The sequence below is a fragment of the Cebus imitator genome, unplaced genomic scaffold, assembly GCF_001604975.1.
Source record: "Cebus imitator isolate Cc_AM_T3 unplaced genomic scaffold, Cebus_imitator-1.0 Scaffold129, whole genome shotgun sequence".
In the NCBI taxonomy this organism is placed as follows: domain Eukaryota; kingdom Metazoa; phylum Chordata; class Mammalia; order Primates; family Cebidae; genus Cebus; species Cebus imitator.
Window position 1 is genome coordinate 321,005 of NW_016107444.1, and position 20,983 is coordinate 341,987.

The following is a 20,983-nucleotide window of genomic DNA, read 5'->3' on the forward strand; positions in this document are numbered from 1 at the left end:
TAGTAGAGACGGGGTTTCACCATGTTGACCAGGATGGTCTCGATCTCTTGACCTCGTGATCCACCCGCCTCGGCCTCCCAAAGTGCTGGGATTACAGGCGTGAGCCACCGCACCCGGCCTAGATCTAGTTGGTTTATTGTGGTGTTTGGATCTAAATATATACACAGCATATATTTGGATCATGTTTTAAATCCATTCTGCCAATTTGTCTTTTGGAAAGTATTATTCATTTACTTTCCAAAGTATTTTACTCGCGAGGAGGGATTTAATTCTGCCGTTTTGTTCCTCATTTCCAGCATTGTCCTTTTGTTTAATTGATCTCTTTTTTTGACAGTGAAACTTAGATTTCCTTAGAACACAATTTCCTTTTGTATATATTCTTTATTTTTTTGAGACGTAGTCTCCCTCTGTCGCCCAGGCTGGCGTGTAATGGCTCGATCTCAGCTGACTGCAACCTTCACCTCCTGGTTCAAGTGATTCTCTTGCCTCAGCCTCCCCAGTAGCTGGGACTTCACCCAGCTAATTTTTGTGTTTTTAGTAGATGGTGTTTCACCTCATTGGCCAGGCTGGTCTCAAACTCCTGACCTTAAGTGATCCACCCACCTTAGGCTCCCAAAGTGCTGGGATTACAGGCGTGAGCCACTGTGCCTGGCCCCTTTTGTATATGTTCCTCTCTAGCTATTTTCTTTGTGGTTGCCATGAGGATCACATTTGACATCCTAGTTATAACATTCTGATTTGAATTTATACCAGGTTAACTTCAACAGCACATAAAAACTGCCTCTGTATAGCTCAGTTCCCACCTTTTTTCAGTGACTGATCTCACAAAATTACATTTGTATGCATTGTATGTCAAAAAATAAAAGTATAAATTTTAATGCACTTTTAAATCATGTAGGAAACAAAAGTAGAGTTATCAATCAAAGTTATAATAATACTCACTTTTACAATTGTCCATATATTTACCCTTATCAGAAATTTTTCTTATGACAGATTTCTTCACATGGCTTCAAGCTACTGCCTAGCATTTCCTTTCAACCTGAAGGACTGCCATTAGCATTTCTTGCAGGGCATGTCTAGTGGTAATGACCTCTCAGCTTTTGTTTATCTGGGAATGTCTAATTTCTTCCTCATTTTGGAAAGACAGTTTTGCCAGATATAGGTTGGTTGATAGTTTTATGTTTTTCCTTTAGCACTTTGAATATATCAACCTGTGGTCTTTTAGTGTCCAAGGTTTTTGATGAAAGAGCTACTGGGAATTTTGGGGATCCCCTATAAGTGATGAGTCACTTCTTGATATTTTCAAGATTCTCTCTTTGTCTTGGGCTTTCAACAGTTTTATTATAATGTTTCTTGGTATGTGTCTGGGAGTTTATCTTACTTGAATTGTGTTGAGCCACTTGGAATGTTTGTATTCATATTTGGAAGTCTCTTGAGTGGGAAGGGGTGGGGGTTGTAACATTGGGGGCTGAGTTGCAACAATGGCTGTCTACCTCTGTCTGCACCTCATAATCAGAAACAGCAAATAACAATCAGGACATAGATCCCCAATAGTTGGAGGACAAGGTTTTTATTGCCCACTCTGGCTCCTGCAAGCTGCATGTAAGTTGCTCCAGGAACATAGGGTGTGTATGGGTAGCCATTACCTACCTAAGAGTTTAGGTTGACCAAAATTAACTACAACTTACTCTCAAAGCCTTCCCTTGGAAGTTACAAGCCTTTAATACTCTGCATTGTTCCAAACAACTTACAGCAGACATGCTGCCAGTGCGATAGTTATCATGTTGGTGATACGGGGTCCTGGTGCTTCCTACCCTGCCATCTTCCTTGATGTCACTTCCTGCCTCCTTTGACCCAGTCCTAACCTTTGAAAGCTCCCTTATTTTCTGGCACAAAATGTACCAGGCTCCCTTCAACCTTCCTTTTTTTTCTCAGTCTTGGAGTCAGGAAATTCTTGGTCTAACTTTTAGCAAGGAATAGAATTAGAGACAAGTCTAAGCTCTAGAGGCACGCATTGTAATTTTTTTGAGACCGAGTCTCACTCTGTCACCAGGCTGGAGTGCAGTGGCACAATCTTGGCTCACAGCAACCTCTGCCTTCCTGGTTCAAGTGATTCTCCTGCCTCAGCCTCCTGAGTAGCTGAGACTACAGGCGTGCGCCACCATGCACAGCTAATTTTTGTATTTTTAGTAGAAATGGGGTTTCACCATGTTGGCCAGGATGGTCTTGATCTCTTGACCTTGTGATCCACCCTCTTTGGCCTCCCAAAGTGCTGGGATTACAGGTATGAGCCACCATGCATTGTTATTAGAGTCACAATTTCTAATGGACAGAGTTAGAATATGTATATATATATATGTGTATATATATACATATATATATATATACACACACAGATTGTGAATTTGTATAGAATATTTTCTATTTAAATTTAGCATTATTATTTTTTTTTTTTGAGATTCTGTCACCCAGGCTGGACTGCAGTGATGTGATCGCAGTTCCCTGCAGCTTTGACCTCCCAGGCTCAAGTGATCTTTTCCATTTCAGCCTCTTGAGTGGCTGGGACCACAGGTGTATGCTACCATCCCTGGCTAGTTTTTTTTTTATTTGTAGAGGTGATGATTCCCTAGGTTGCTCAGGCCTGGCCTCAAGCGATCCTCCCACCTGGGCCTCCCAAAGAGCTAGGATCATAGGCATGAGTCACCATGCCCAGCAACTCTAACTTATTTTAAACCATATTACTAAAAATAGCACTCAAACAGAAAAGTGAATATAAGTACAGCTTCCACAAAGTAATGAACTCTTATAAAGTAAAAACCTGTGAAACTATGACTCAGGTCAAGAAATAGAAGCTCCTCCAGTGCGCCTTTCTCACCTTTGCCCCATCCCCTTACTCTCTAATATAATTCCTATCCTGTTTTCTGGATGTAACTTATTTGAATTTCTTTATTTCTGACCTGTGATGTTCCTGTAACTTTGCTGCAAAAGCTGTAATTGCTTTTAAGTTTTGCCTTCTTTCCTTCCTTCCTCTTCCTCTTCCCTTCCCTTCTCTTCCTTTCTTTTCTTCTTTCCTTTTCTTTCTTTTTTTGATGAAGTCTCACTCAACTGCCCAAGCTGGAGTGCAGTGGTGCAATCTCAGCTCACTGCAACCTCCACAGTTTCAAGCGTTTCTCCTGCCTCAGCCTCCTGAGTAGCTGGGGCTGCAGGCATGTGCCACCACGCCCAGCTAATTTTTGTATTTTTAGTAGAGACGGGGTTTCACCATGTTGGCTAGGATGGTCTTGAACTCCTGACCTCAGTGATCCACTCACCTTGGCCTCCCAAAGTGCTGGGTGCTGGGATTACAGGCATGAGCCACTGCACCGGGCCTCTTTCTTTCTTTCTTTCTCTCTCTCTCTCTTTTCTTTTTTTTTTTTGAGACGGAGTTTCGCTCGTTACCCAGGCTGGAGTGCAATGGCGCGATCTCGGCTCACCGCAACCTCCGCCTCCTGGGCTCAGGCAATTCTCCTGCCTCAGCCTCCTGAGTAGCTGGGATTACAGGCACGCGCCACCATGCCCAGCTAATTTTTTGTATTTTTAGTAGAGACGGGGTTTCACCATGTTGACCAGGATGGTCTCGATCTCTTGACCTCGTGATCCACCCGCCTCGGCCTCCCAAAGTGCTGGGATTACAGGCTTGAGCCACCGCGCCCGGCCTTCTCTCTCTCTCTCTCTCTCTCTCTCTCTTCTTTCTCTTTCCTTCTCTCTTTCTTTCTTTCTCTTTCTCTTTTTCTTTCTCTCTTTCTCTCTCTCTTTCTTTCTTTCTTGTGTTTGAATGTTGTTACGTTTACCCTTGATTTGTACGACAATTTTCTGGTGATATTTTTTGAAAAAAATTGCAATCTTCAATTTGTCTTGATAGTTTGGTATCTTATGGATACTTTGGGGGTTTTTTTTGTTTGTTTTGTTTTGTTTTTTTGAGACAGTCTCACTCTGTCACCAGGCCGGAGTGCAGTGGCATGATCTTGGCTCACTGCAACCTCTGCCTCCTGGGTTCAAGCAATTCTCTGCCCCGGTCTCCCGAGTAGCTGGGACTACAGGCATGCGCCACCATGCCCAGCTAAGTTTCGTATTTTTAGTAGAGATGGGATTTTACCATCTTGGCCAGGCTGGTCTTGAACTCCTGATCTCATGATCCACCTGCCTTGGCCTCCCAAATTGTTGGGATTATAGGCATGAGCCACCGTGCCCGGCTGGGTACTTTTGTTGTTGTTGTTGCTTGTTTTTTTTGAGACAGGGTCTCTGTCAGCACAGACTGGAGTGCAATGGCCCGATCTCAGCTCACTGCAACCTACGCCTCCTGGGCTCAAGTGATTCTCCTGCTTCAGCCTCCCCAGTAGCTGGGACTACAGGCACATGCCACCACACTCAGCTGATTTGTTTTTCCTTTTTGAAACTTCTGAGCTCAATCAATCCACCTGCCTTGGCCTTTCAGAGTGCTGGGATTACACAGTTGTGAGCCACTGCACCTGGCCTACTGACAGTTTTAAAAATATGATTCTTGGCTCCTATCCTATTTTAAGACCTTCTACTACCAATCTTTCTTATCCTTCATGCAAGTCATCAAGGGATATTGCACCTGACTTCCAGACAACCCCTATCCCTTTTATGTACAATTTGGAGTTCGGGCTGGGCACAGTCGCTCACGCCTGTAATCCCAGCACTTTGGGAGGCCGAGGCAGGCAGATCACCTGAGGTCAGGTGTTTGAGACCAGCCTGACTAACATGGAGAAAGCTGTTTGTACTAAAAATACAAAATCAGCCGGGTGTGGTGGCACATGCCTGTAATCCCAGCTACTTGGGAGGCTAAGACAGGAGAATCGCTTGAACCTGGAGATGGAGGTTGTGTGAGCCGAGATCACACCACTGCACTCCAGCCTGGGCACCAAGAGCAAAACTCTGCCTCAATATTTAGAGTTTGAACATTATCTCAGAGTTTTGCTGAAGGTGTAGGTTATGGGATGTTTTATTTGCTCTCTTTGTTGCTTTGCATGTAATAAAAAGCAAAAAACATGTCCGAGGGAAAGTGGCATGAGTTACATTTAGGCTTCCTTGGGGCTTGTATCAGCCGGACCTATTAGAAAGGCCAAGCTGGAAAATGGTTGGAGGCAGGAGAATTCAAGCAAGAGACGGAGATAGAGGGCTGGATTAGGATGGGGTCTGGGGATGAAGAGGAGGAACATATGGAACTGGAATTTGAGCAAGGGTAAAAATCACTTGACTGTCTCTCTCCCCAAGGATAACGAGAGCTCGGCGCCCATCTTGAACGTGGCTTCATCTACCGGAAGCTCTGGAGTGCACCCCTCTTGGAACCATGGCCTACCAAGCGTTCAGCACTTTCCTCATAGCACAGAGATGCTGGGGCCCCCCTTGGTGTCTGTGGAGGTGCCGGGGCACAATGTGGATGAAGAGGGGCCCCTGTTTAGCATGGCACTGCCTGAGCGTGATGTGAGCTACTGCCCCCAAGCGACCCTCCCTCCTTCCCGGGTGATTTACAGTCAGGGAGTGTCTCCCCCTCAGCAAGGGATGACGATGTTCAATGAGCCTCAGATAATGCCTACAGTTGAGCCCAATATTCCAGGAGTGGCCGGGGCCTTCAGTGGCAATCTAAGCATGCACCCCAGTGGGCTGCGAGTCTCGGCTTCCACTGGAATCCCAATGATGTCCCATGCTGGGGGCCCTACCATGCCTTACCCTGGCCTCTCAACAGCACCTTCTGATGAAACAGCATTGGCCCCAACCATGCCACCCACGGAGGCCCAGGCAGTGCTCCCCTCTGTGGCTCAGATGTTGCCCCGACAAGACACCCATGACCTTGGGATGCCCCCAGCTGAGTCCCAGTCATTCCTGGGTTTAGGATCTCAGGACTCTCTTGTGAGTCAGCCAGACTCCCAGGAAGGCCCATTCCCACAGAAGCAGCCCACACCTGCTTCACAGGAAACAGAGCAGAACTCCAGGCCTCAGGAAAGGACTGGGAGAGGGGACTCCTCAGAGGCCAGGCCTTACTGCTGCAACTACCAGAACTGTGGAAAAGCTTATACCAAACGCTCCCACCTCGTGAGCCACCAGCGCAAGCACACAGGTGAAGGAGGTGTCAGGTGGGGTGGAGACGGAGGAGTCTCTGGGGTTTACATTTGTCCTGGGCCCCTGGTGGGTAATTGTTTGGGATGAGTCTTTCATCTTCCAAGCTTGGAGCTAAGCTAGACTGGCCCCCTGACTTGCCATCCGGGAGGACTGTGCCAAGATACCTGGGCGGGCACTCCTGAATACATTGCCCCTCCCTGGTTCCCTGGACCTTCCCTTTTGAATCCTCAACCTGGACGGCTCTGCCTCATAGAGTCAGACCCCTTCCTACTTCTATTCTAAATTCCCTTTCTCCCTTGTCATTCCCAGGTGAGAGGCCCTATTCGTGCGAATGGGAAAATTGTCAGTGGTCTTTCTTCCGTTCTGACGAGCTTAGACGACATTTTCGGGTACATACCAGATATCGACCATATAAATGTGATCAGTGCAACAGAGAGTTCATGCGATCTGACCATCTTAGGCAACACCAGAAGACTCATCGGCCAGGACCCTCAGACCCACAGGCCAACAGTGGAGAGCAGGACAGTGCTCCTGCTCCTGGTCCTTAGGTCAGTCTCCTCATTCCAGCTTTTCTGCACAGCTCCTGCCTGCCTCTGCTGTCTAAGATCTTCTCCCCTGGGCCGCAAGAGTGAAACTCCATCTTGGGGGGTGAAAAAAGCTCTTTATTGGCTGGGGGGCAGTGGCTCACACCTGTAATCCCAGCTACTCAGGAGGCTGAGGCAGGAGAATCACTTGAACCTAGGAGGCAGAGATTGCAGTGAGCCAAGATCATGCCGCTGACTCCAGCCTGGATGACAGAGTGTGATTCCATCTAAAAACAAAGCAAACAAACAAACAAACAAAAAAGTTCTTTATTTCTTGTTGCTCCCCAGCTTAAAACCCTTTAGTGACTCCTTTGCCTGCCAAACAAAATCCAGTTTCCAGAACCAGATTATTTTCCAATGCTGAATTTGCCACTGAATAGCCATGTGACCTTGGGAAAGGTCTCAGATCACTATGCCTTGTTTCTTCTTCCAGAAAATGAAAAAAGCAGTTTTGGACTATACTGGACATGGCACATATAATGCATCAGGTTCTCCCTGGCACTCACTGGCCACGTACCCAGAGTTTCTGTTTCTTCCCACCACTTCACACACTTGGATGGAGTGGCCTAGCACAGGGCATGGGATCTGGATCCCAAGTTGCTGCTAGCAAACTTAGAAGTATGGGGAAACTTGTTTATTTGAGACAGTCTTGCCCTGTCACCCAGGGTGGAGTGCAGTGGCGCGATCTCAGCTCACTGCAACCTCTGCCTCCCAGGTTCAAGCGATTCTTCTGCCTCAGCCTCCCTAGTAGCTGCGATTACAGGCAGGTGCCATCACACCTGGTTTATTTTTGTATTTTTCGTAGAGATGGGATTTCACCATGTTGGCCAGGCTGATCTCAAACTCCTGGCCTCAAGTGAAATACCTGCCTCAGCCTCCCAAAATGCTGGGACTACAGGCATAAGCCATGGTGTCAGGCTGGGAGTTAATATTTATGGGATGAAATATAACTAGTGGAAAATGGAGATTGGTTAGACTCAGGCAGATAAATTCCCCCTTTTCCTCTCCCTTTCATGAATTGTTGCATGGCACCACTTCTCCAAAGCAGTACCATCAATGGGGAGACCTCCCAAGTAGCTGGTGGACACAACTGCTGTGTCCTCCGTAAGGCTTGTCATGAAGCAGTCCCTGGCCTGCTAATACATCACCTCGCATTACTTCCCATTCTGCCTTTCTTCCATTTTCTCATTTCCAAAGCCTTGGGTTTGCACCTCTCCAAATAAAACACCAATTCCTAGTTCTTGTTTTCAGGCTCTGTTTTCTAGGTGACTGAGGGCTAGGAGGGAAAGGAAGATCTAAGACTGGGGCAGATAAGGAAGAATCTCACTGTATTCTGCTCCTCCCACCTTCCTTAGGTCCCTGGACTACCAAGCACCAGATATTAAGTGGCCTCTCTTTCCCTGCTCTCCCTTGGGGTCAAGGGGATGATAATGACTATCCTGATAGCCAGGTAGTTTAGAATCTCATATCTAGACTCAGCAGGCCATTTTACTGCAGCAAACTGAAAAAGAGAAAGGATCTTGGCCAAGCTATCAAGTATAAAGCTATAATCCCAACCAGGATCTGTGCCCCAGAGGTGGTCTCTTCCCTAAGAAGATGGTGCCTTCTATGGGTGTTTCCTGAACCCAGGCTGGTGCCGAGCACGGAAAGATGAAACAGAGCTGGTTTCTGTGCTCAAGAGACTGTCTTGATCTGGGGGCTCAGAGGTCCGCCTCAGTACAGTGGCCATGGGGAAGAGGAGCCCCTAAATGGGAGCGTCAGAAAGGCTTTCTGGAGGAGGTAACCCCTGGGTCCAGTAAGGGTGTAACAAACACATAGTTATCACTCAAATTTTGAAATAAACTAAACAGGTGAATGAAGAAGGAGAGGATTCCAGGCAGAAAACACTGGACCACACAACTGCTCAGAGGAAAGGCAGTCTTGAACTTCTATATTCATTCAGCAAATGTTTTTTGAGCCTTCAATACTGAACGCACCAAGGCTGTGGAGACCCATGGCGAGGAATAAGGAGATAACTAAAGGATGTGTCAGAGAAGAAACACTTCGGTGGAGGTGCCTCCGTCAGACCCGAAGGACTCATGGGGGTTAGCTGCACCTCCCATTTCTTGGACATATGCCACTGGACATGTCTCTATCTTCTGGAAACTGGCATAGACAGTAAGGATTCAGAGGTGCATGAAGGCAACCTGCCTCTGTAGAGCAGAAAGCTCATAGAAAACATTTATGAATGTGCCCAGTGCTGCCAAGGAGAGAAGCTGGACCTCTGCAGACTCAAGCTTATATGGGCCCTGGGAAAGCCACACAGCCTTGGCTGTGCCTGCCCCTGGTCTCCTACCCCTACTCTGACCCCCCACCCCTACCCTGACCCTGCACTACTTCACTACCTTGATCTGTGTTACTAGTGACCTCAGTATACCTGGGATGGACATCCAGGTGCCCTCCATCCAAGCTCCCAAGTGAGGGGAGTGGACATGATTAAAAGAACAGGGGCAGAAGGGGCTCATTTATGACCATTCACTAGCCCCAGTTTGAGGTCTTGTGTACTCATTTTCTTCCATTTCTCCCAGGGCACCTGATCCCTTCCAGGGAGCAGGCCATCTTGGGTTCACTGGGCTGGGGCTGATCTCTGTTACCCAGCCCACCTGGCTCACACACAGCCTCGTGGATAGGGTCAGTAGACCAAATTGTTTCTTGCAGGAATGTAAGATGAGAGGCCTGTTTTTGATCTAGTGCTTTCACCAGGAAATGGATGTGGAGAGCATCAGAGTGATGAAGGGTATATGATGTGCACTGTAACCGTGGGCAAACAGGCTCCTGCCCTTGTGGAGGTCACGGTCTAGTGGAGGAGGGATGTTACCAGAAATGCACAAAGTGGGCTGGGCGCCGTGCCTCATGCCTGTAATCCCAGCACTTTGGGAGGCTGAGGCAGGTGGATCACTTGAGGTTAGAGGTTTGAGACCAGCCTGGCCAACATGGTGAAGCCCCATCTCTCTACAAACATTAGCCGGGCATGATGGTGGGTGCCTCTAATCTCAGCTACTCGGGAGGCTGAGATGAATAATCGCTTGAACCTGGGAGGCGGAGGCTGCAGTGAGCTAAGATTGCACCACTGCACTCCGGCCTGGGTGACTGAGCGAGACTCCGTCTCAAAAAAGACCTGTGAACTCTCTACTAGATTCCGTGAATCCTGTGGATGATGACTTGAGGCCAGGAGCTTGAGACCAGCGAGACCTTGTCTCTATAAAAAATGAAATTAAAAAGGGGAAAAAATAATTTACTAATACATTTAAAGCTTTGAGTTCTCCATCCTTCTCTGCAGAGGTAACCACTATACTGAATTTTGATTAATCTTGCCTTAGCTATTTATTGTTTTTATCACATACTGTATCTGTTCTTAAATAAAGTGATTGGTTTTGTATGGCTTTCAACTCACCTTTGTTCTGTTTGGGATTTATTGAACTTTTTCAATCTAAATGGTTATAGTCTTAATAAAATTTTGAAAAAATTTGGCCACTGTTTTGTCAAATTTTGGGGTTCTCTTCCATCTTCTATTTCTGACACAGTCTGCCTATATGATGGGCCAGTTGATATTGTCCCTCAGATCACTGATGCCCTGTTCATTTTTTTCAGTCTTCTTTTTTTTTTTTTTCTTTTCCTTTTTGAGACTGAGTCTTGTTCTGTCGTCCGTGCTGGAGTGCAGTGGCACAATCTTGGCTCACACCAACTTCTGCCTCCCGGGTTCAAGTGATTCTCATGCCTCAGCCTCCCAAGTAGCTGGGACTACAGGTTTACCACCATACTGGCTAATTTTTGTATTTTTAGTAGAGACAGTGTTTTATTATGTGGGCCAGGCTGCTCTCAAACTCCTGACATCAGGTGATGCATCCACCTCAGTATCCCAAAGTTCTAGGGTTATAGGCATGAGCCACCATGCCCGGCCTCAGTCTTTTCTTTCCCTGCTTCATTTTAGATGTCTTAAAGTTCCTTGATCTTTTCTTCTGTAGCATCTAATCTGCTATTCCATTCAGTATATTTTTCATTTTAGATGTTGTATTTTTCATCTCTAGACATTCCATCTGGATCATTTTTAATCTTCGATTTTTCCCTTTATGCTCATGTTTTTCCTCTATCTTCTTGGGCATAAAAAAACATATTTAGTGCTCCCTTCAGCAGCACATATACTAAAATTGAAATGATACAGACAAGATTAGCATGGCCCCTGTGCAAGGATGACATGCAAATTTATGAGACATTTCATGTTTTTCGAATCAAAACCACAATGAGATGCCATCTCACACCAGTCAGAATGGCTATCACTAAAAAGTCAAAAATAGGCCATTCTTTCTGAAACAAAAAAAAATGTAAAAAAGGTGTAAAAAGAAAAAAAAAATAGGCCAGGTGCAGTAGATCACACCTGTAATCCTAGCACTTTGGTAGGGTGAGTTGGGAGGATTGCTTGAGGCCAAGAGTTCAGGACCAAACCAACCAACATAATGAGACCCCTATCTTTATTAAAAAAACGATCAAAGAAAAAAAGATGCTGGCAAGGTTGGGGAGAAAAGCTTATACACTGTTGGTGAGAGTAAAGTAGTTCGACCATTGTGGAAAGCAGTGTGGCAATTCCTCAAAGACCTAAAAACAGAACTACCATTTGACCCAACAATCCCATTACTAGATAGATACCCAAAGGCATAGAGATCGTTCTTTCATAAAGACACATGCACACATATGTTTATTGCAGTACTATTCACAATAACAGACATGGAATCAACCCAGGATACCCATCAATGGTAGACTGACTAAAGAAAATGTGATACATGTACACCATGAAGTACTATACAGTCATAAAAAAGAATGAGGCCACGTCCGTTTCAGGAACGTGGATGGAGCTGGAGGCTATTATCCTTAGCAAACTAATGCAAGAACAGAAAACCAAATACCACATGTTCTCACTTAGTGGGAGCTAAATTATGAGAACATATGGACACATAGAGGGGAACAACACACATTGGGGTGAGGGTAGGAGGAGGGAGAGGATCAGGAAAAATAATAGGTACTAGGCTAAAGACCTGGGAGATGAAATAATCTGTACAATAAACCCTAGTGACATGAGTTTACCTAGATAAGAAACCTGCACATGAACCACTGAATTTACAACTTATTTAAAAGCATATTTATAATGGCTGTTTTAGCATCCTTAGATGCCACTTCCTTAATATTTGGTCATTTTGGGATCCATATCAACTGAGTTTTTTTTCTCCCAGAGATTGGCTGATTTTTTTTTAAACTGGATACCAGACATTATGAATTTACATTGTTGGTTGCTGGATTTTGTTTTATTCCTTTAAATAGTATTGACCTTCTTTTCCCCCCTGGCTTGAATTTACTTGAATCCCTTTGAGGCCTACTTTTTGAAGCTATTTTTTAAGCTAGGCAGAGCTGCCACTTTTCTAGGGCTAGTTGCCCCAGTACTAATGCAACATTCTGAGGATTTTGCCTGTTGCTCTGTGTATATCTTTGCAGTCTGGTGAGTGAAAACATGGGGAAACTGTCTCTATAAAAAATACAAAAATTAGCCGGGCACAGTAGGACATGCTTGTAATCCCAGCTACTTGGTGAGTTGAAGTGGGAGGATTGTTTGAACCTGGGAAGCAGAGATTGCAGTGAATTGAGATTGTGCAACTGCACTCCAGCCTGGGTGACAAAGCAAGTCCCTGTCTCAAAAATAAAAATAAAACATACATTATCTGAGGCATTTTTCAGAGTGGTTCTTTTTTTTTTTTTTTTTTTTTTTTTTTTTTTTTTTTTTTTTTTTTTTTTTTTTTTTTTTTTTTTTTTTTTTTTTTTTTTTTTTTTTTTTTTTTTTTTTTTTTTTTTTTTTTTTTTTTGAGGCAGAGTCTCACTCAGTTGCCTGGGCTAGAGTGCAGTGGGGTGATCTCAGCTCACTGTAGCCTCCCTCTCCCAGGTTCAAATGATTCTCGTTCCTCAGCCTCATGAGTAGCTGGGATTACAGGCAGGCACCACCATGCCCAGCTAATTTTTTGTATTTTTAATGGAAATGGGGTTTCACTATTTTTGCCAGGCTGGTCTTGAACTCCTGGCCTCAAGTGATCCACACGCCTTGGCCTCTCAAAGTGCTGGGATGTACGCCACTTCACCCAGGTGTGAGCCACTTCACCCAGCTCAGAGTGGTTCTTGTCTCATTAATGAGTTGTGAGCTAACTAGAAAAACAGTAGGTTGCACAGGATTAGAGCCTGGCTGAGTTTGGTGACAATGTATTTACAGAAGTGCTAATCTACCCTGTTGTGGGACTTTCTCCAGTGGCAACAGTCACTTGTGTAGTAGAGAAAGTAGTTGATCAGTCAGCAAGCATTGAGGTTTTTCAGGTGCATGTAATAGCAGGACAAAGGCACAAGGGAGGTTGGGAGAAATAATGGACTATAGAATCTAAGAGAGATGGGGATGGAATGTCCAGAGAGGGCTAAGGAATTGGGACAGCGTGGAGCTACCAATGGGTTGGAGGTTCTGATGAAGTCAGATAACTGGTGTATTTGGAACAACCAAGTGAGGCTGGAAAGATGAGGGATGGTGATGGAGACTGGATGTTGAACGGGTGTTTTGAAGGTAGGACAGTTTCAAATGATGGCAAAATCCTGGAGACAGCTATAGAAGTGGGTGGCTGGGGTGGGCTAGAGGTAAAAGTTTTCAGAAATATGGAGTTTGACATAGGCAGGTGACAAATTCTTAGAGGAATGAGTTTAAGTGATCAAGAATGTAAGTGAAGTGACTCAGTGACAAGGAGTAAAACAGTGGAGGATCTAATGGGACAGTTTTGGTGAGGAGGAAGAATCATTGTAGCATAGCCAAAGGTAAGTAGGGTGTGGAGAATGAGAGGTCTTCACAAGGCAGAGGTGTGGGATTACAGGCATGAAGCACCACACCTGGCCAGAATTACTATTATTATTATTTTTGAGATGGAGTCTTGCTCTGTCGCCCAGGCTGGAGTGCAGTGGCATGATCTTGGCTCACTGCAACCTCTGCCTCCCGGGTTCAAGCAATTCTCTTGCCTCAGCCTCCTGAGTAGCTGGGATTACAGGCACACACCACCATGCCCAGCTAATTTTGTATTTTTAGTAGAGATGGAGTTTCTCCATGTCGGTCAGGCTCATCTAGAACTCTTGACCTCAGGTGATCCACCCACCTTGGCCTCCCAAAGTTCTGGGATGATAGGCATGAGCCACTGCGCCTGGCCAGGGAATTCTTTATATATATATATATGTATGTATATATATATATATATATATATATATAAAATTGTGTTTTAGGTTTTGGGGTACATGTGAAGAACATGCAAGACTGTTGCATAAGGTATATACATGGCAATGTGGTTTGCTGCCTTCCTCCCCATCACCTATATCTGGCATTTCTCCCCATGTTATCACTCCCCAACTCCCCACACCCCGCTGTCCCTCCCCTGGTTCCCCCTCACAGACACAGTGTGTGATGCTCCCCTCCCTGCATCCATGTGTTCTCATTGTTCAACACCCACCTATGAGTGAGAACATGCAGTGTTTGATTTTCTGTTCTTGTGTCAGTTTGCTGAGAATGATGGTTTCCAGGTTCATCCATGTCCCTACAAAGGACATGAACTCATCGTTTTTTATGGCTGCATAGTATTCCATGGTGTATATGTGCCACATTTTCCCTATCCAGTCTATCCAGAATTCTTAATATATTCTGGATACCAGACCGTTATCAGATACATGGTATTTTTGTTTGTGTTTGTTGTTTTTTCTTTCTTTTTTTTATTTTTGAGATGGGGTTTCACTATGTTGGCCAGGTTGGTCTAGAACCCTTGGCTTCAAGTAATACACTCGCTTCAGCCTCCCAGTGTTAGGATTATAGGTATGAACCACTGTACCCAGCCTGATACATGTTTTGCAAATACTTTCTCTACTCCATCTTTCCACTTTCTTAATGGAGTCCTTTGAAACCCTAAAGTTTTACATTTCAGCAAGGTTCAATTTATCTGTTTTTAATTTAGTTGCTTCTGTTTTGGTGTCATTCTGATAGCCAGAGGAGGCAGACAAATCTCTAGGCAGATAGGGGCAGGTCCCCAGTGAAATCCCACCTTCACGCCAAAGACAATTTAAAGCCTGAAAGGCAAACTACACGTTAAATCCACAGACTGGATTGAGAATCTATCTTCCCATTTGGTGTGCTTTCTTCTGATTGATCCTCACTCTTCACCTATTTTACATAAACCTGCCCTTCCTGAATTGGATTGTTACACTGTTGTGCCCACTTTTGAATGGTGCCTTTGTTTTAGTCTTTTGCATACTCACAAACCAACTAGCACGCACTACCCCATTCTGAACCCATAATGGCCCTGGACCCAGTAACACGGAGGGAGATACCACTTGACTTTGGGTGGGGGACCACCCTCAGATCCCTTCTCCACTGAGAGCTGTTCTATTGCTTAATAAAACTCTTCTCTGTCCTTCTCACTCTTTTGATTGTCAGTGTAACCTCATTTTTCTTGGATGGGACAAGAACTCAGGAATCACTGAATGTGGGTAAGAGCTGTAACACAGGTGGGCTGGGACACACCTGGTCCAGCTGTGGACTGAGCTGGTGCATAAGCTATGCACAGTCTTGTGGGCCGAGTGGTCAGGGTGCCTTCTGTGACAGGCCTGGGCCCAAGCAAAGCCTGGGTGGGGACATCACTGGCTATGGAAGTCTGGCTGGCAAAGTGTCCAAGAAAAATCCTACATCGATTTCAATAAATCACTGCATAATTCAGGGTCATAAAGATTTACCCTTTTTTGTTTTGTTTTGTTGGAGATAGGGTGTCACTCTGTTGCCCAGGCTGCAGTACAGTGGCATGATCTCACTGCAACCTCTGCCTCCTGGGCTCAAGTGATCCTCCTGTCTCAGCCTCCCAAGTAGCTTGGACTTCAGATGCATACCACCACACCTGGCTAATTTTTGCATTATTTGTAGAGATGGGGCTTCATCTCTACGAATAATACAAAAATTAGCCAGGTGTGGTGGTGTTGCCAGGCTGCCCTTGAACTCCCGAACTCAAGCAATCCCCCTGCCTCAGTCTTCCAAAGTGCTGAGATTACAGGCATGAAGCATGGTGCCTGGTCAGCTCTGACATTTAGGTCTTTGGTCAGTTTAAGTTAATTTCTATATTTTGGATTTTTTTTTTTAAGACACAGGATCTCACTACATTGCCCAGGCTGGTCTCAAACTCCTGGGCTGAAGCTGTCCTCCTATCTTTTGAGTAGCTGGGACTACAGGAGTAAGCCACTGCACCCAGAAATTTTTGTATTCTTTTGCATTGTGGACAGCTGTACCAGCATCATTTGTTGAAAAGACTATTCTTTCCCTACTGAATTGTCTTTGCACCTTTGTCAAAAATTATTTGACCATAAATGCATGGATTTATTTCTGGGCTCCCTGTTTTATTCCATTGAGCTATATGTCTACGTGTACACTACTACCATATTGTTTTGATTACTGTAGCTTTGTAGTAAGTTTTGAAATTAGAAAATATGGGTCCTCCAACTTTTTTCTTTTTTTTCCCCCGAGTTTGCTTGGCTATCCTGGATCCCTTGCTTTGATGTTGTGAAATATATATTCGGTCTTTGTTCAGTTTTCTGGCATACAACTCCAAAAATCCTTGTACTCTTCAAAGTGATACATGTCTTTTTACATGCTAATGATTGGCTGATAGCAAGCAGCCTCTAATCAACTAATTAACTTCAGGAAGGGGAGTGGTCACAGGAAAGACCAAGGCATGATTAGAGAGTTAGCCACCCCCAAACCTCCTGGGAGGAAAGAGGGGCTGAAGGTTAAGTTGATTGCCAATGGCCAATGATTTAATCAATTATGCCTACATAATGAAGCTTCCATAAAATCCCCAAAGGACTGGGTTTGGAGAGCTTCTGGATAACTGAACACATGGAGGTTCCTGGAGGGTGGTGCGCCCAGAGAGGCTGTGGTAGCTCCACATCCCTTCTCTCATACTTTGCCCTGTGCCTTTGTATCCTTTGTAACATCCTCATTCTTTTTTTGTTGTTGTTGAGAGAGGGTTTCACTATATTGGGCAGGCTGGTCTTGAACTCCTGACCTTGTCATCCACCTGCCTCAACCTCCCAAAGTGCTGGGATTACAGGCGTAAGCCACTGTGCCTGTCTTGTAATATCCTTTTATGATCCAGTAAAGGTAAGTGTTTCTTTGAGTTCCTTTTTTTTTTGAGACGGTGTTTAGCTCTTGTTTCCCAGGCCGAAGTGCAATAGTGAGACCTCAGCTCACTGCAACCTTGGCCTCCCAGGCTCAAGCGATTCTCTGGCCTCAACCTCCCTGGTAGCTGGGATTACAGGTGCCCACCACCATGTCTGGCTAATTTTTGTATTTTTTAGTAGAAATGCAGTTTCATCATGTTGGCCAGGCTGGTCTCGAACTCCTGACCTCAGGTGATCCACCCACCTATGCCTCCCAAAGTGCTGGGATTACAGGTGTGAGCCACTGTTCTCGGCTTTGAGTTCTGTGAGCTTTCTATCAAATCAATCAGCCGAAGGAGGAGGCTGTGGGAACTCTGACTTGCAGCCGGTTACAGCACAGGTAAAACAACCTGGGGCTTGCAGCTGGTATAGGAAGTTGGGGTCAGTTTTTGGGCCTAAGCCCTCAACCTGGGGGATCTCATGTAATCTCCAGGTAGCTTCAGAATTGAATTGAGTTGAAGGATATTCAGTTGGTGTCTGGTGCAGAATTAATTGCTTGCTTGACGTGTGGGGGAAAATCCTCACATACTTGGTGTCAGAAGTGTGTTGTGAGAGCCTAGTATGAGAAACTGAGGGAGCGTGAGTGGGAAAAAAATTAAAAAGAAAAGGGAGTCTAGTAGGAGAAACTGAGTTTGTTTTTTCCACTCGTATTTCCACATAAACTTTAGAATCAGCTTGTCAAAATTCAGCAAAATAGGGTCAGGTGTGATGGCTCATGCCTATAATCCCAGCACTTTGGGATCACTTAAGGTCAGGAGTTCAAGACCATCCTGGCCAAAGTGGTGAAACCTTGTCTCTACTAAAGATACAAAAATTACCTGGGTGTGGTGGCAGGTGCCTGTAATCCCTGCTACTCGGGAGACTGAGACATCAGAATCGCTTGAACCTGGGGGGTAGAGGTTGCAGTGAGCTGAGATCACACCACTGCACTCAGGCCTGCAGATTGACAGAGTAAGACTCCAAAACAAAAAAAAAAAAAAAAATCAGCAAAATAAAGCAGGTGGGTGTTTTTGTTTGTTTGTTTGTTTTCATTTTTTTTGAGTCAGGTCTTACTTTGTCCCCCAGGTTGGAGTGGAGTGGCATGATCATGGCTCACTGCAGCCTTGAACTCCTGGGCTCAAGTGTTCCGCCTGCTTCAGCCTTTCGAGGAGCTGGGACTACAAGTGTGCATCACCATACCTGGCTAAGCTTTTTTGTTTTGTTTTGTTTGTTGTTTTTTTCAATTTTTGTAGAGATATGGTCTCACTATGTTTCCCAGACTTGTCTTGAACTCCTGGCCTCAAGTGTTCCGCCTGCTTCAGCCTTTCGAGGAGCTGGGACTACAAGTGTGCATCACCATACCTGGCTAAGCTTTTTTGTTTTGTTTTGTTTGTTGTTTTTTTCAATTTTTGTAGAGATATGGTCTCACTATGTTTCCCAGACTTGTCTTGAACTCCTGGCCTCAAGCGATCTTCCTGCCTCAGCCTCCTGAGTGGCCAGCTGTGATTTTAAATGGGATTACATTGACTCTATAGATGAATTTGGGGAGTATTGCCATCTTAACAATATTGTCTTCCAATCCATGAGCACAGAATGTCTTTCCATGGCTGGTCACAGTGGCTCACACCTGTAATCCCAGCACTTTGGGAGGCCAATGTGGGTGAATCACTTGAGGGCAAGAGTTTGAGACCAGCCTGGCCAACATGGTGAAACACTATCTTTACTAAAAAATACAAAAATTAGCCAGGCCTGGTGGCGCATGCCTGTCATCCCAGCTACTCAGGAGGCTGAGGCACAGGAATAGCTGAACCCGGGAGGTGGAAGTTGCAATGAGTCAAGATCATGCCATTGCACTCAAGCCTGGGCAACAGAGGGAGACTCTGTCTCAAAATAAAATAAATAAATAAATATTTTTCCATGTATTTAGGTTTTAAAAAATATCTTTTGGCCAGGTGCAGTGGCTCATGCCTGTAATTCCAACACTTTGTGAAGCCAAGGTGGGAGGATCCCTTGACCCAGGTTCGAGAACAGCCTGGGCAACATAATGAGATCCCTGTCTCTACAAAATTTTTTTTAAAAAATTAGCCAACTGTGGTGGCACATGCCTGTAGTCCCAGCTACTTGGGGGGACTGAGGTGGGAGGTGCAGTGAGCTGTGATCATGCTATTGCATTCCAACCTGGGTGATAGAGACACCCTGTCTCAAAAAAAAAAAAAAACTTTTTATAGTGTTTTATAGTTTTGGTGTATAAGCCTTGTGCTTCTTTTGTTAATGTATTCCTAATTTTATTTTTTGATACTATTACAAATGAAATGGCTTTCTTAATTTCATTTTTACTTTGCTCAATGCTAGTGAATAGAAATACAATTGATTTTTATTTTGTTTTTTTTATTTTCTTTGAGATAGAGTCTCACTGTGTTGGCCAGGCTGAAGTGCAGTGGCACCATCTCGCTCAGTGCAAACTTCTGCCTCCTGGGTTTGAGCAATTCTCATGCTTCAGCTCCAGAGTAGCTGGGATTGCAGGCATGCACCATCATGCCCAGCTAATTTTTGTATTTTTAGTAGAGAGCGAGTTTCGCCATGTTGGCCAGTTTGGTCTCTAACTCCTGGCCTTAAGTGATCTGCCCACCTTGGCCTCCCAAAGTGCTAGGATTACAGGAGTGAGCCCCCACACCTGGCCTACAACTGATTTTTACATGTTGACCTTGTATCCTGCAACCTGGCTGAACTTGTTTATTTGCTTCAATAGTTAGATGTGTGTTTATTCCTTAGGATTTTCTAATATACAATGATGTCATCTGCAAATATAGTTTAACTTCTTTCCAATCTGAATGCTTTTTATTGTTTTACTTGGCTAATTGCTTTGGCTAACCAGGGCAATTGAATAGAAGTGGTGAGAGCAGACATCTTTCTCTTGTTCTCTTATACTTTTTAACTCCATCATTTCTATTCGGTTTATACTTTTCAATTCCATCATTTTAATTTATTTCTATTTCTATTCTGTATTTATAGCCTCTATTTGGGGGGATATCTTCACGCTTTCCTATAGTTCTTTGAACATATTTTAAATTGCTGATTTTAATTATTTGTCCAGTAGGTCCAATGTCTTGACTTCCTCAGGCACACTGTTCTATTGACTTTTTTCCCTGTGTATGAGCCATACTTTTTTTGTTTCTTTCCATATCTCATCATTGCTGAAACTAGACATTTATTTTGATTTTTATTTATTTTGAGACGGGGTCTCACTCTGTCACCCAGGCTGGAATACACTGGTGCAATTGTGGCTCACTGCAGCCTTGACCTCCCTAGACTCAAGTGATTCTCCTAGTTCAGCCTCCCAAACAGCTGGGACTGCAGGCATATACCACTACACCCAGCTAACTTTTGTGCTTTTTGTAGAGTTGCAGTTTCACTATATTGCTCAGGCTGGTCTTGAACTCCTGGGCTCAAATGGTCCACCTGCCTCAGCCTCCCAAAGTGCTGGGATTACAGGCATGAGCCACAACACCTGGGCTCAAAATCTGTATTTTTTTTTTATTGTGTGGACACTGAAGTTTCTACTTGATGACCTTAGTGTTCAGTTAATGATTTAACAGAGATTTCCTTAGATGCGGGCAACCAGTAAGTCTCATTAACTTTGCCAAGCGGTCTATGTGCATACTCGGGTAGCCTCTTTTCAGTATTCAGCAAGGCAGTTGACAACTCCATCTTAGCCGTCACTTCCTGCTTATACAGAGCATCAAGGTTAGTCAGAGAGGAGAACATAGAGCCTTTCTGGGTCTTTCTTAAGTACATGCACAGCCCTCGTCCTGTGCGTAGATAGCTCGATTTATGTGTGTGGACTTCTAGATTCCAGGAACATACTGGAGCTTTCCAAAGTCTTTTATGGACATCTTGCTCCCCAGATTTTCCTGTTAACCTTTTTGTCTAACCTACTGTTTTGCCCTGACTGATGTCTACTGCCATAGGCAAGTATGATGTTGAACAATTACGTGTGGTCATTT

At 44.7% G+C, this 20,983-nt stretch overlaps 1 protein-coding gene and 1 non-coding gene across 2 annotated transcripts in view; both read left to right on the forward strand.

The window, feature by feature from the left end:
* The window catches only part of KLF17 (Kruppel like factor 17), a 14,036-nt gene extending 4,834 nt beyond the window's left edge, over positions 1 to 9,202 (forward strand). The window contains exons 2-4 of the mRNA XM_017540744.2: positions 5,278 to 6,121; positions 6,433 to 6,671; positions 8,558 to 9,202. Of these exons, the coding sequence (XP_017396233.2) occupies positions 5,278 to 6,121; positions 6,433 to 6,671 (1,083 nt within the window). The 3' untranslated portion in view covers positions 8,558 to 9,202. The remainder of the gene's footprint in view (positions 1 to 5,277; positions 6,122 to 6,432; positions 6,672 to 8,557) is intronic.
* Positions 9,203 to 10,864: 1,662 nt separating this feature from the next.
* LOC119473045 lies at positions 10,865 to 10,971 on the forward strand. The gene has a single exon (XR_005202216.1). It is a non-coding gene; the product is annotated as a U6 spliceosomal RNA (small nuclear RNA).
* Positions 10,972 to 20,983: the final 10,012 nt, after the last annotated feature.